The sequence below is a fragment of the Athene cunicularia genome (assembly GCF_003259725.1).
Source record: "Athene cunicularia isolate RWA chromosome 3 unlocalized genomic scaffold, athCun1 chr3_part1, whole genome shotgun sequence".
Lineage (NCBI taxonomy): Eukaryota > Metazoa > Chordata > Aves > Strigiformes > Strigidae > Athene > Athene cunicularia.
Genome location: NW_020799097.1, coordinates 39,439,866 through 39,455,183, shown reverse-complemented (window position 1 = coordinate 39,455,183; position 15,318 = coordinate 39,439,866). Strand labels below are relative to the sequence as shown.

At 37.1% G+C, this 15,318-nt stretch overlaps 1 protein-coding gene across 4 annotated transcripts in view; it reads right to left on the bottom strand.

The window, feature by feature from the left end:
• Positions 1 to 15,318, bottom strand: part of ORC3 (origin recognition complex subunit 3) — a 34,646-nt gene that overhangs the window by 2,448 nt on the left and 16,880 nt on the right. For 2 of the 4 annotated variants that reach the window (XM_026844459.1, XM_026844460.1), the window contains exons 11-17: positions 12,976 to 13,092; positions 12,008 to 12,087; positions 7,968 to 8,101; positions 5,451 to 5,536; positions 4,884 to 4,981; positions 3,851 to 3,992; positions 38 to 154 (exon numbers count right to left, since the gene is read on the bottom strand). In XM_026844459.1, coding sequence (XP_026700260.1) covers positions 38 to 154; positions 3,851 to 3,992; positions 4,884 to 4,981; positions 5,451 to 5,536; positions 7,968 to 8,101; positions 12,008 to 12,087; positions 12,976 to 13,092 — 774 coding nt within the window. The remainder of the gene's footprint in view (positions 1 to 37; positions 155 to 3,850; positions 3,993 to 4,883; positions 4,982 to 5,450; positions 5,537 to 7,967; positions 8,102 to 12,007; positions 12,088 to 12,975; positions 13,093 to 15,318) is intronic. The other 2 variants (XM_026844461.1, XM_026844458.1) reach the window with 1 other exon arrangement.

The window sequence follows — 15,318 nt, the reverse complement described above, 5'->3', positions numbered from 1 at the left end:
TACTGAAAGCAGGTAAAGTAACTGCATTGTCACATACCTCTAACCAATCAACAAGATTGATTAATCTGCCACACTCCAAATGAAGCTTGTAAACTATGCATATGTCAGGGGCTTTATTAGAAATGCTTCCTTCATCACTTTTCAATGCTTGATTCTGATGAAAAAAAAATGAAAGTAACTTTGATCAGTTTTTAATCTTGAACAATCTCTAGGGCTAGATATAATATTTCAGGAAATTCACATAGTAGATATTTTAACCAAATGTTTACTGGTTGTGTGTTTAATGGCAAGTTGATGGTACAAAGGAAAAAAAAACGAAACAGGAAAATAAGAAAATGTACAATTGAAAAAAAACCCACCCAAAACACACCTGGATACTTACTCCTGGTGTTCCTTCAACAATTCTTTACACTTACACAGTCTCTAATGAGTTATTATCTAATTAGGCTTTTCCCCAATTCTTTTGCTAGTTCTATTTATGTATCTCTGGATTCAGGAAAATAAACTAGTCATGATTTGCCTCAGACTGTACTATGTAGAAAACAGAAAAGGGTCTCTTCCCCTCTGCCTGCCCCCCACACCGCCCCAGAGGAAAGAGTAAGTCTTACTATAGATCTACCAGAGGTACTAAAAAGGAAAATTGCTTCAATCATCTAAGAGTTTTATCCCTGAAATGTAGTAATTATTTCTCTGTGGCTTCAAACAGCACCTATAAAGGCAGAAATCTGATTTCTTACAAACTATATGTGAGGAAATTCAGGTCATCAGCACTGAACCTTTTACTCGAGAAGTAAAAAAGCCACTTGAGCCAGAAGCAAAAGCCTCTGTAGAGCTGCAGAAATTTACATTTCATATCCGTTTCCCCCCCCCTTCCAGTTTTCAGTTTCATGCACTCGAAGTAGTCAGCTCTCAACATGAACACACCCACTGATCATTCAGTTCACAGAAGGTTTTGTTAAAATGCTTTTATATGCTAGTAAAACGTGTCAGTTACTTTTGGGAAGTCCATAAAACCCTAGCAAGAATACCTTCGTAAATAAATGCTTTTCAAGATAGGAAAGAAGGTTGGGCAAAGAATAAAACTGCTCAAGAATCTCTAGCTTCATAGATCTCACTTCCTGCAATTTGTAAGACTCAGATTCAGTTTGGACTCTTAGCACTTACGAGACATTCACAATTTCCAGAAAGCCTAATAAATTTCAAGTTTTATTTATTCAGTACAAGGGACACAAAAGCTGCAGACATTAGGTTAATGTCTGTCAGTTCAGTCTGGATGGTGTCCAGATAAATTCAGAGTAACACAGCTAAACCCTCAAAATGTTACAATCCAGACATAATTTTACTAGGCTGTAATTCAGGGGCATACCATAATAGTTTCAAATACTACTGTGTTACTAACCAGCACGGGTGAAGTTAGACATGGCTGATCTAGTGGCTCCCCACTGCCCAGAGGGATAACTCTACAACTTTCATTTCCCCTCTGCTACTTCTAGCTCTGTGGCTTCCTATACTGCCCCAATTTTCTAATCTTAAAGCCAGAACAGGTATCACAAGCAAAAGAGGACACAACTTTGAGCAACTACACTCCTGGCCCATCTGTAGAAATGAGAATCTAGCTAGACCACATGTAAGTGCCGAGAATGATCCAGGGAAGACGTTACTGATTGGCACTGCAGGGTCTCTGCCAGCACCTGAACAAATGCAGCCTCACTTGTGACAAGTAGGCCAAGCCTTTACAGCACAGTGGGAGGGAGCTGCAGCTGCATGCAGGGAAACCTCAGCTTCCTGAGGCAGCAGCACACGTGTTGTGTTGTCCCCACAAGGAAATAACTAGACTGACAAGCAGGAATCTGCCCTAGAATGAGCAGCCACTTGTGAAACCACATGTACAGAACAGAGGTGCTATTTCAGAAAGAATATGGGAGTGGGAGCAACCCAGAACACCACTGATTAGGTGTTTCTCTTGCTTGACCCTGCCCCCAGAGGCTAGATGGGACAGATTCATACCTTGCCCTGGAATCAATGTTACTGTCTTTCCCAAGGACCAAACACTAGTATCCCCATTCCCTGATGTGGGAGTTTAATCGTAACTCAAGGACTTTTGTTTCACAGCAATCATAGTATCTTCATAGGTAGTAGGGCTCATTCCCTGAGGTCAATGTGAAAAATCACCCTTCTTACACAAGGTCAAGAACAAAACTCACATGACCATCTAAACCCCAGGAAGAGCCAAGATCAGATTTCCTTCTGCTGACACAATACTAAGCAGTGTCTTGCTGGTATTCCAAGTTAGAACTTGTTGAATTTTCAAGGGATCAGTGAAAACAAAATTATACTCCCCTCCCCATCCCCCCCAAGGGTAAGCATGATCCTTAGTTCATGTTTTGCTAAATAACTGGACTGAATTCCTGTAAGAAATGCATCATATATTATCAATCATTTGCTGGTACTCCACTGAAGCAGATCCTTTTCTGTCCTAGACTTCTGGAAGGAACAGCTCTAGAGAACTTTGCTCTGGTCATGGCCCAGGAAAGTACAAGCTATGCAGAAGTCACGGATACAATCAAGAAAAAAAAATTTCTTTGATTCACATGGATTAAAACGTTAAGCAAGGTACACAGCCAATACTGCTGCTGCTAGAAACTATGCCAAACCTTCACAATCTATTCAGAAAACACTGGAAATATGTTAAAGTATGTCAAAGAACAAAGTGCAAGATGACAGGGCTTTAAACCCTGTAAACTCAAAGAGAATACTTATTAAACACATCAGTAGGTCAATTTTGCAAGCTCTTCTAATCTATATTTTTACAGGTTTCCTAAAAATATAAATTACTGAGGTTCATATTAGGTCTCTTTAATGGTAGCCCACTTGCTAACTACTGTTTTCACAAATAAGCTCTTTAAGTGGTTTTAGAAATAAGCCCTGCACACAGCAAAACTGACAACCCTCATTCAAATAGAGGCGCTGTGCCAACAAACCCAGTACAAATCAGGCTGTAGATTTCAAAGAGTGATCTTTATCAAGTATGATTCCTGATAAGTGTTGGCCTTGACTCAAATAACATAATCATTCAGATACAGCTACAACTGATGTCTTCTTCAAAACTGTAATCAGGCTTTTAAGGGAAATGTTAAGGCATGAGGATAACTCCAAATTGCATCTGTAATCAAAGTCAAAAACAAATGTACATTCTCTCCTTCCACAACTCCTGCTTTATTTTCTTTTGGTCATCCTGTGAATTTGATTTATGAAAGAAGTGCAAAAGGGGCTGCTTTTCTTCTCTAGAAAAGGGCAAGGTTAACTAATAGAATCAATGACAATCCTTTTCTTGGACTCAGAAAAGATATGTCAATACACAACAGACATTAAATGTAAAAAGAACAAAGGAATCATTCAAATATGCTGCATTTAAGCTACTGTTAATGTCATCACTCTGGCTGAACAGAGTCTTCACCTTAGAGCAAGTCTACACAGTGAGGACTAAGCACCAGCCCTGTAAAGAAAGTCTCTGGAAAGAGCCACAGGCACTGTTTTTCCCCACGGACAGTCCTCCCATTTTTAACGGAGGACAAAATTACTTTTCTGCTACATCTACAGGAGAAAGAAAAGATCATGACTAGAACAGGCTCTGGAAAATGGATTCCCCATATAGAAGTCTTTCCGTAATTGGCTCCTTTATTTCAGCCAGATTCCTTAGCTCTTTGCAAAGTCCCCAGCTGCTTATTCTCGGCAAAACAGCTGAATGCGTGCCAAGCTTCGTGAAACAGCAAAACTAAGCCTTTGACATCGTCCTCGTGTAGCCTTCAGAAACTACTCCAGCACCACAAACTACTCACTTGTTCCTTACCTTCAGGTAGCGATATGGGTTATTTAAAGCTGTATGAAGTGCAATCCTTGGGGCAGCATTCAAGTGCTCACGGAGAACACTGGCTGTGTTGAAATACATTATCTCATGCAGAGTCTTGTGGTTTGCAGGAACAAGGTAATTTCTGAAAAAGCAACACGAAGTATGGGGGAAGGAGGAGAGATACAAAGTTTTACCTTAAGGGAAACAACAAAAGTCTAATGCAGTCAGAGACAAGAATGTGTTTCCCAACCAGTATTGACAAATCTCTGAAAGAACAAGATGAACAGTGCTCAAGTCGACTTTTAAGCAGGGACATCAGTTATTATCTACTTTACATCTAACGGATTTAGCATAGAACTCTAGCTGGGCCACTGACAAATTAAAAAATAAGGGCAGCAGCTGAAATGCTAACAGCAGTCGTGTACTGTACCCCACAGATCTTATCTACCTTTAGGCCTCCTGATGAGCGTCTGCTCATCTCTGTGTTCATACTTGAAGCTTTTTTTCTTGGCACAGTCATACTTCTGTTAGCTTCTCTGCCTCCCCCCTTGCAAGGCTCTATAATTAACAAGTGCCTTCTTCTCTTCCCCCACCCCAAGCCTTTCACATTTTCTGCTTCCGAGCTGCCTCCAAAACCCTATCTGCTATGCCTTGCTCACCAAAACAGTTCCCAAAATGGATTCCAGGATATCATACTTGACAGCTATATGGTTTCATAAGTAGAACAGATCAGCAAAGATTAGGTTAAGAACTCTTGACTTTATTTTGCCACATATACACAAGGCCTCAATGTTTTTCTGTAGCCAAAATGAGTTGGTCCATTCATGTGCCAATTACGTTTTAAATCTATGGAAAAGAGGGATTTTATTATTATTTTTAGGGCCCTCATCAAAGAAAGAATAAGAAGGAAAAAGAAGTGTGCTTCATACTACAGGGACCAAGACACAATTTTGACAAGATTAACATGTTAGCAAAATTTCTGTTACAATTTATGCTGCAAAATAATGCAGGAAAATAAAATGGGAAAGCTCACCTTACAAGACTGTCTATATAGTCAACAACTTCAAAACGAAGCATTTCAAACTTTGTCAGTTTCTTAGACCGCCTTGATTCCTTCAACTCCAACAAAGTCTTTAAAAAAAAAGTGGTGCATAAAACTACATGGGAGGTAGTTATACTCTGGAGAACACAATCTATATGTTTAACATGTATAATTAATTTTTGCTGGCATGTCTTCACTGATGTTTGAAAGTGTGATCGTGCAGTTATTTTTATTTAGGTCAGTTCTCAAACTGGTAGGAGTTTGGGAAATTCAAAGAAATATGTGTTAGGCAGAATGTGTAATTTGAAAGTTAAACAAGAAGAAAACCCCTAATTTGCATTTTAAAACTCTAGTTTATGACAGATATTTTCTATAATTTTCTATGCGTCAGGTGGCCTAACATACATAGTTGGTAGTTATTCATTCATTTTAAAGAAGAGTTACTTATACACAACATTTACACAGAGATCCAGCAAGCTGGGAAGAACCAACCACGGACAATTACATCATAAAAGATTCAGTTAAGGAACTAGTCAGTAAAGCCTACACAGGCCTAACCTTCTGAAGATGATAAAGGTCTGTCTTCTTCTGGAGCTCCTTTTGTGATGATACGGACACATCTTGTTCTTGGAAAGCTTCTTCTACTAGAACAAAACTAATGTTTTATACGTGGTGTAAACTTTTCCTGGCTACCTATAAGCCCCCTAACCCAAGCAATCTGAGAAATGTTCAGTTACTTGTTCACACATACCCAAACACTGCCAGCTTTTGAGTCCTGCACCTTGTAAAATACTGTTAAAAAGGAGTCTGCAGTGCAGCTTAACCAACAGTAATTAAGTAACAGAAGCAATTCAGCCCTGAGCAAAGATCCAGCATAAGCCTTGCACATCACTTGAATTCCGCTTATGTCATCCTAGGTCATACTCTCAACATTTGTAAGGTGGACAAGTTAGTACTAGATACTACTGATGCTTTAGGAGTGTTCAAAAAGCTATATGCTGCATATTTTTTCCTTCTCATGGGAAAAAAAACCATTAAGAAATGAGTTCTCCATACTTAACCCAGAAACTGCCACCAGAGCAACAAACCAAAAGCATGCTAAGGTATTTCACTGTCCAGTCTTATTCTCAACTTAATTTATAACAAATTTTGTTTTCATAGCCATGTAGTCTGTTAATCAACTGCACCAATAATTAGTAATTTATAGGTAAAAACAAAGCAGCAAAAACTCCCAAAGCACAATCAATGTCATGACAAATGATAATCAAATCAAAACAAAAGGTAACTAGATTTCTTGCTTTACTTTTGAAGATGGTAATAAGAGGGAGATTCTACCTACAGATGACAGGTAAAGTTCCAATCAGCAGTGACAACCGTGATACAAAAAAGCTTTTTGGTGACCTATATAGAATGAGTTGGTGTTTTCCAGTGCCCTGTGGACATTTGCATTTGTATTGAAGATTTTAAAGCAGATAACTTCCTCTCTTCACTACACAGATATATTTTTAGAGATTTCTTTTTATCAAATCCTTCAAGTCAAAATAGATTGATCATAATGATACTTTATTCCTCAAACTTCATGTTGTGGGTTTTGTTGTTTGGTTGGGTTTTTTTTTTTTCCCCAGTTCATTAGGCATCTGGAAAGATGGACTTTGCTGTTGTTAAAAAAAGAAAATATTTTGGACTATCCTTTCACTCTAAGGGCTCTGTGGGAGCTTTGAGTACATAACATTTTTGGCAGACTTCTGAAAACTCCCACTAAAGATCAACACAATCACAGAAGTAAGACAGGAAGAAGTCCCCTAACTTAGCAATCTATTAATGTGAAGTTTATATTAACTTCCCCTTGTCACTTTTTCATTACAGCTTAAATCCACTTTGAAAACAATCTAAGATCATTTATGGATTCGTTAGACCTTCTCTGCTTTAAAAATAACTTCAAATCCTAACTGAAAATAAATACTGACTTTTTTGTTTTATAGTTCTGTACATCCCTGAATTCCCAGTTGTTCTTTTATTATTTATTCCCTCAAAGTAAAAATTCAACTACTTAAAAGCCTTTTGCTTCAATTCTTTTTTTTCCAAACTAGATGAACCTTTAGGTTTTCCATGATAGTTCAGATTCTTCAGTGATGGTATCTTCCATGACATATACAGCTTTTTCAGTATTTCTTGTACCACAGCCCTGCTATTAATCCATTTATTCAAATATACATGGTACTGGCAAGAACCAGTTCTTCTAAACAAGCCTCAGTTAACCCTAGAGTGTTTCATGACTGCTTTTAATATTAGACTGCATTTTGTGGCTTACTGCCTACTTGTTCAAATGCTGAGTAGCAACCACACTGATAATGAACTTCATTTAATATGCGTAAAACAGACCAGATAACCCCTTCATCTTCAAAAGGGAATCACAGGGGAGCACTTCTCCATAGTTCAGGGAAAACACTAGAATGTGTTATATTCCTGCTTCAGAAAGAACATGGCAGTTTCTGTTAATGTGCCTCTGAAAGACTGAAGGCTGCTACTCATTTGCCTTAATAAACTTTCAAATATGTCCTCTACCATGAACAATCAAATGTAGGGGCCTGACAAGTTACAGCATGTCAGCACAGCCCTGATAACTGGCTCTTGGTGTCCTAGATCTTACATGAATTTAACTGAAGGTACAGGTGAAAGAACTTTATATACATTTGGATTAAAGACCATGTCATAAGGAAGTCTGCTCCTATTTTATCTTTCAATATCTGTTTTTATTTGTTAAACGTTTTTAATGATTGCAACATCTGGTAAAATGCTCAAAATATACATGACAGATTTACTGAGTAATGTTTGCTGATCTGTCCAATTTCTTAATCTTACATCACTCTTCTGTCTTATAAAAAGCATGAACCACATACCAATAAAGAATATAAACATTTCCTAATTTTGTGCATGTATTTGAAAAAAAACCCTGAAAAATCTGATGGTTTGATACAATGACAGTATATCACCAGGGAAGATTATACTCATGGGTAAAATCATAGAACAGCTTTCATATAATCTGCAACGGAATGTATGACAGTACACACCCACCTTCTAGTTTCTGAAACTGGGTCAAGAACTCCTTCAACTTCTCTACTGTGTTATCAAACTCCTTTCCAGAAGATGACACAAAAATTTCCACACATTGTTGAAGCATGGTTACCAAATCAGACTTATTCAACATCCTAAAAGACACAATTGTTGGCTGAAGTTGAAATGCAGAATGATGAAATAGCTGTCAATGTTCTTGGTTGAAAAAAAGTTAAAAATTAATTTGAAAAACTCCTTTTAAAAGATAAAACTTTCAAGATCTCAAGCATTCAGGCTTGCAGTAAAGTCTATTATTTTTACTTGCTGTCATTAACAGAAAGAAAGAAATCAACTTGGATAGAAGTCCTTCACATTTTCCTGCAGAACTGACAATGAAAGGTTTTCTAATATTCTAAATAAAAACACTTGCTGGATACAGTTATAGTTTTTGAAACTTAGTGAGGATAGCAAAAAAAAAATGGTAGGGTTCATAACATTCCCAAGAACAGTAAATGAAATGGTAAAAAAAAAGTCAGATTAGTATGCATTCACACATCCACAAAATCCATGACACTCTGATTCAAGAATGATCTTCAACAAAATTCAAATTGCTGCTTTATGTATTTAATTGCTATAAACCTAACCACAATGAGAATCCCAGAATCATTTAGGCTGGAATAGACCTCTTGAGATCACCTAGACAAATCTCCAGCTTAGCATTTACTTGCTTTTAATGATGTATTCGGGCATTTTATAAATGTCACCAAGCACTGCTCAGTCTCAGAATCTTCATTTAAAAGATATCAAAGCAAGTCCTTTCAAATATCCATAAATGAAATCCAGAATTACAGTCATTGCATCAAGTCAGTACCATTACACATGCACGCAACCTTTTTCATGCACTGTGAGAGGTTCCTATTGCTAAACACCCTGGTTCTGAACAATCATACATTTGTAATAGCTGCTGTTACTAGGAGCCCTTCCCAGCTTATTCTCACATTTTTGCTTTGTCTTATACCAAAAAAAATTACAAAAAATAAAAAACAAAGATGCTAATAGTGTAAGGATTTTAGAAGACACAAAAATCCCCACAGCTACATGAAAAAAGGAAGGATGACAAAAGAATGAAGAGATGGTGATCAGTGTGTCAGGCAGAGGGTCTCCATATCAGCTACCTGAACACTGACTAGCAGAGATTTAAGATTTAGAAGAGGCTGGGGAAGCTTTACGGATGTCTGGAGGGGCAGTTGCAGTTGGAGCTCTAGTTTCTAACTGGCAGTTGATGCTAAATGCTTGTAAAGGCTAGAATTTGAAACCTGTTTATCTGATTCAGTATTACGAACTTTGGCAAGTCAGATGTTGCCTTCAGATACACTTGTTTGTACAGAAAAGCATCAGGAATTAATAACAAAAAGAGTGACCTTGACCACACAAAAGGCTAGAAAACATTTTGAAACTGTCCTGTAGAATTGTAATGGGTAAACAAGATAACCTTCCAGGCCAGACAAAACACCACAATAGTTAAACACCTAAAATGGAGAGAGAATAACCAGATTTGGAGATCTGTGAATGGGAAAGAAAGAACCTTTTGGGCTTGAGATTTTAATGCAAGGTATGCCACATATCAGAGAGTGGGGTTAAGATTTTAATTCAGTTAGGAAACAGACTTAAAGCAGAAAGGAAGATCTCAGATCATCTGAAGACAGTAAGCCAATCTTATTATTCGGAGACAAGTTATGAAAGAGAGGAAAGGAAGCTAGAATGAAGTCCATAGAAACTCCTGAATGCTGAAGTGGGCAATCATCTGAAGAAGTGATAACAGAGATTGGTCAACAACAAAAACCAACAGTCATGGAAGGGCAGGACTGTGATAAGCAGTATGTGACAAATGGAACCAATGATGAGCAGAATACAGTATCTAGACAGAAGACAATACATCAGACAATCCTCAAAGTTTTGCCACCTAAAAGCTTGACCAGATGTCCCAGACAGTTAGCTCCCCATAACCAATCAGTGAGACACTCTCCAACATCTCTTAATCTCGCCTCTCTTCTGAATGGATTAATCCAAAGTGAACTAAAGCTCATGCACTCTCCCTGTCTCCCCATGATATTTTACAGACTCTACACAACTAGATTTAAGTAGAATAACTAGTCTAGATTGCTAAAGTTATATCACCCGAAACACCACCTGTGGTGAGAGCACTTTTAGCAGAAGGAATAAGCGCCAGTTCAAGGAAAGGCTGAAGTAGAGAACCAATCAACTAACAACAAAAGTAACTCAATGCAACAACTGAAAATCCCATATTCAAACACAATTTATGAAGGGCAAAAGAGAGACAGTTAGAAATTGAGAAATAAGCAGACCAAAATCTTCTCTATTTTTCACTTTCTAAATACAAGGAAAAAAAGATTGACGCTAGAAAAACACTGAAAAGATGAATAAGGAATGGGAAAGGGCAAACATAAGGATATCAGCAGGTGATGTGGCCCCTGGGAAAGCAGACATACTAAGGAACAGTGAGTAAATTCCATACCTGAGCAAAGGGGAGAAAAAAAGACGACTGTGAGTAAAAGGGGGGGAGGGGGAAATCACATTTTATCATTTTCTTCTGAGAGACAGCAGCAAGATTCTAGGCAGAAAAAACAGAGACAAGAGAAAGTACGTGTAAAATGGAAGAGTTAAAATCTGAAAAAAATAATTAGAGCTAGAATCCCAAGTATCTGAAGGAATTGTGTTGAAAGAGGTTTTTTTGAAAAATGACATAATTCCTGATTTTAAAAAAGAATTATTATCTATGAATGACTGTGATCACTGTATTTCTATCAGAAGCTCCCATGGCGGGAGCCAGGACCAGAAGAAAAACAGGAGGGAGATGAACAGATAAGAATAAAGGGGAAGCAAGCCAGAATCTGATGGCATCATCAACTTGGAGACAAGAGAAAAGGTGGATGAATTCAGAATGGAAGAAAAACGAAACACAGGAGGAGGAAAAGGAGAGGAAAAAATGGCAAGCATTATTAGAACAGACAGTACAGGAAAGCAAAATGACACATTTGTGGGCAAGAGATGATAGGTGAGTGCAGTCAAGATTCAGGACAGTCAGAGAAGGATTAAGAGGGAAAGACTGTAGAAATGACAAATAAAGCATGTAATCCTTTCAAAGGGATGAGGGTAAAGAATATAGTGCAGTGGCAATGCATAAGAACCACTCAGTATGGCAAAGGTACAGTTTAAAGTATATGTTTCATGGTGTGTATGAGCCCAGAAAGTTATCTTCCCCCCACCACTGACATGGTTTTTCTATGCAATTTTACTGTCAGACACATCAAACCTCATAAGCTGAGGGTCTTGAAGAGGCTGTTACAGTAACAGTGTTACATCAGCTCCTTGTGCAACAGAACCACTGTATAATCTGAACGAATGCAGCTATCAGGAAACAGCCACTTGCTGTGATAAAGCACGTTTAAAAGTCCGTAGCGGGAACATTGCAATTTAAGGGTTTTCTATTAAGAAAATTGGCTTGGATGTCTTTTCCATTTTAAACACTGACAGACAACACAAGCATAAGCTCTCCTAAAGTCCTAAGAGTAACATAAGAAATTAACTCAGGCTCTGTACAAACTGTTAGACAGAGAAGGCAGGGGGAAAGCAATAAAATAAACAAATAAGAAAGGCCTCAGCTACTCAGTTGGAACAGATTCTAATTTTCACAACAGATTAAAATTTAGGCCAACTAAAACGAATAATTTGGTTGATAACATCTAACATAATCATGCTTTGAAAGACAAAACCAACTGATGTTCTCATTCACACACAGTAATCTCAGTGGTTTCAGCATAATTACTCAAGGCATAAGAGATATTAGAACCTGGTTGAATTTTATGGAAAATGGTAGAATGACTGCTGCTTTCATTTTGTCTATTATACTTGCAAGCAATCCTATAACTAGCTGCAAACAGGTGATATCCTCAGCTTTAAGTGCCAGAATAACTCATGACTGATACTCTCCATGTGTACAATGGTATTAAAACAGAATGGAAAAAAAAATTTTAAATTACCTTGCTAGCTGAAGAGATGACTCATACTCCTCTGTCTCCCACACTTGGTTTTCCAAACATGCACAGTACAACTCCCTGATCTGTTATGCCAAAGGTGAAGAAAGGATAAAGTGTTTTACAAACAAAGTAATGCGTAACTCTTACAACAAGCTTTTCAAAGTTATATGTAATTTCTCTGGAGCTTGTTTTCTGGAGATGCAGAATGATTGCAAAAGAAATGAGAGCATTTAGTATCTTACAGAACTAAGGTCCTAGTGTTGCTGGAGTCTATGTGTTGCTATGCACCAGGTTTCAAACAACTAACATTCAGATGAAGGTAACTGCAGAGAACAGAGAGGAACTCCAATCAAGTGCCCCAGCTAAAACATCTTTTTATTCTCAAATACTGGTAAAGTTCATGCTGGTTTTGTAGTTAGGGACAGATTCTAGTAACAGTGTGAAATACACCGAGAACTGACAGCACGTGCACAGAATATACTGCTCTTCTAGCAGAAGGAATTGGTTAGCATGAGAAGGTGGATTTAACTACATTAGAGCAATCCGGCTATTAAAAGTAATCATCATTGTTCCCTTACTATCATTTTAGTAAGGAGGTTGCTAAAACTCAGTCTCTTCATCTGAATTTGATGGGTGAGCTAATAGATGGTAGAACAGTGTACACTGTCTGCAATGCATACAGATAATCCCAGATGTGGGAAAGTCAATGTGTGGATTTTTTTGCTGATCTGTGCATCTGCTTCCTCCTGGAAATTCCCTCCTGTTGACTGACAAGGTATCATCCATGCCACTAAAGAAACCACATGCTGTTGCCCCCCTGCTCATAGCAAGAAAGCATCTGTCTCCATTTTAAGAAGCAGGGGGCAAATCAGCAGAATAGTAAACAAAGAGAAAGAATAAATACTTATTCTGAAGTCATACTTTGAAACAAACAAAAAATGTTTCACTAAAATGGAATAATAATACATCACCTGCTTGCCCAAAGGATACTTTGGAAGAAAAGATGTGAAAACGTGAAGACATCTCAAAACTGAAAGGTAATTTTCATGGTAAACATGCAAGTCCTCCAGCAACTTCTGTGTTATTTCCTACAGTAACAGAATAATTGTTTAATAAGTCATTCTGACACCTATTAATTTAAAACTCTCATAAAGTATTTAAAATTACTCTGACATTGTGGTGTGCTATGATTTATATCACTAGGTGTTAAATTAAGACTACTGTGCAAAAAAGATGTATTTCAACAATTTACTGCAACGACATTCCACATTATTAACTTTAATTTCTTCCTCCATCTCACTGGAGATTTTTTTATTGATTATTTTATAATTTTCAACTGTATTTAGCCTTTAGATTTGGTATGTCATCTCACAAAAACAGGACTATACACTATACCTTTAATAGGCAATGAGAAATTATGTAGCGACTTTCACTCAAATCCTTATTATTTGCATTTTTACATTACAAATGCATTTAAAAATTTATCTCTTATGTTGGGAGTTGCTGCTGTTTTTATTAGTTAGGTACACATAAAAAGACCAGTTCACGCAAAATAAAGAAATACGAAGTTGCTGCTCCTATGTGGTCTTAACTTGACTTTTGTTTATTCATAGGTTAAGAACTGCAGAAAAAAAATAAATAATGTATTAGGAAAGAGAAATTATTAACTGCTGCTATTGAATTTACTGGATGGCATCTCATTATCACCAGCCTCCCATGGAAGCACACGTTAACACTTCTGGAAAACCACACTCAATTCCTGATAGCTGTATTGAAGTACTTTGGCCTCATTACATTTAAGTTTGTGAATCAAAAGATCTTCTCTCACCTGTTTCAGTTAAAGAGGAAAAAGCCACAGGATTCTCTACATATTTTATTGCCATTTTGTTCAACTCTGAGCAAATTATTCCAAAATGAAAAATAAAACAAGCCACTGAAGTTCTCTAAAGTTAAACTAAAATAAAGGGTATCAAAGATTTAAAAAAAAAAAAAAGGGCAAAACCTTATCTGCAGGCAATATAAGGAAGTACTGACATGTGGAAAGATTAAGTATCATAGTGCAAAGACTGAAAGTAACAAATAGACTTAGTGCTGCAGAGAGCTTTCTGATGTTAAAAAAGTTCGAGATCATTAAAAACCTTAAAGACATTTCTCCCTATTTATCTGTTAAAATGTACAGGTTGTTGATAGAACAATTATTTAAATGCCTTCCAAGACCTTAGGGTAGATACTCACAAGTCTGGTGTTTTAATTCTAAGCAGAATCATTAAAAAAAATAATTATACCTACCACAATAAAAGCTGAGAGAAGAAAACAAGTTCTCTTTAATGCTGCTACATCAATCTTACTCCCCCAGACTCAGAGCATTACAGCATCTATATTTCCATCATCTTGTTTCCCAGCTCAAGACTGATGTAGTTAATATACATAAATAACGATGCAGTAGGACTATGTATTATGCCAAATAATGGAGTGCAAAAGCATATTCTGTTTTAGAAGAGTTTTAAAACAGTATCAGAAGACTGTGCTATGTTATTTCCCCAAATATAGATTGCCACATTTACACCATTTCAAATTAAATTTGCCATGAAAACTTTCAGAGTTGCAAGTAATCAGCATGTAAAACTGCTTTTAAAACTGATATTCTAAATAGGTGGAACTCTTCCCATAGTTATTTTTAAAAGTGGCAATAACATGAAATATGAATTACTTCTGACAAAGGTTATTAAAGGTTTAGGTGCTAAGCTTGAACAGCAAGTTTACCAGGTCCTGAACACGAACAGTAAATTTATATGAGGTAGTACCACAGTGACTTTGACAGTGTTTCCAAAGCATGGAGTGATACTGTAGATGAGTATGACATACAGAATAAACAACACCTCATTAATGCAGCAGTAGGGCCTTTTCTCCAAGCAGACTGCTGCCAGTTTGGCAATGCAATAATAGTCCTACCCCTGTTGTAGACATTAGAACAAGTTTCTTCAATTAATATTTGTCAGAAGCATCATACACACATAAGCACAAGAATTACGGCTTCTTTCCCAAACTTACAGAATGAGGTTTGTGAAATAAGGAGCACATTATTAAACACATACAGTTTAAAACATAAAGTTTAAGCTCATGGTATTCAGCTTTCAAAGTAGCAGCCCATTACATGGTCTTTAAACAAAGAAATAGAATCTCAGCTTCTCATTCCCCCTCCTTCCCTCCTCTTGTTTCAACAGAAGTGTTTATGTACCTGCAGAGTGAACTGCATTGAGGTAATCATTCTGCAGAAATAACTCAGAAAAAAATTCTCACATCTTGTCTTTTTT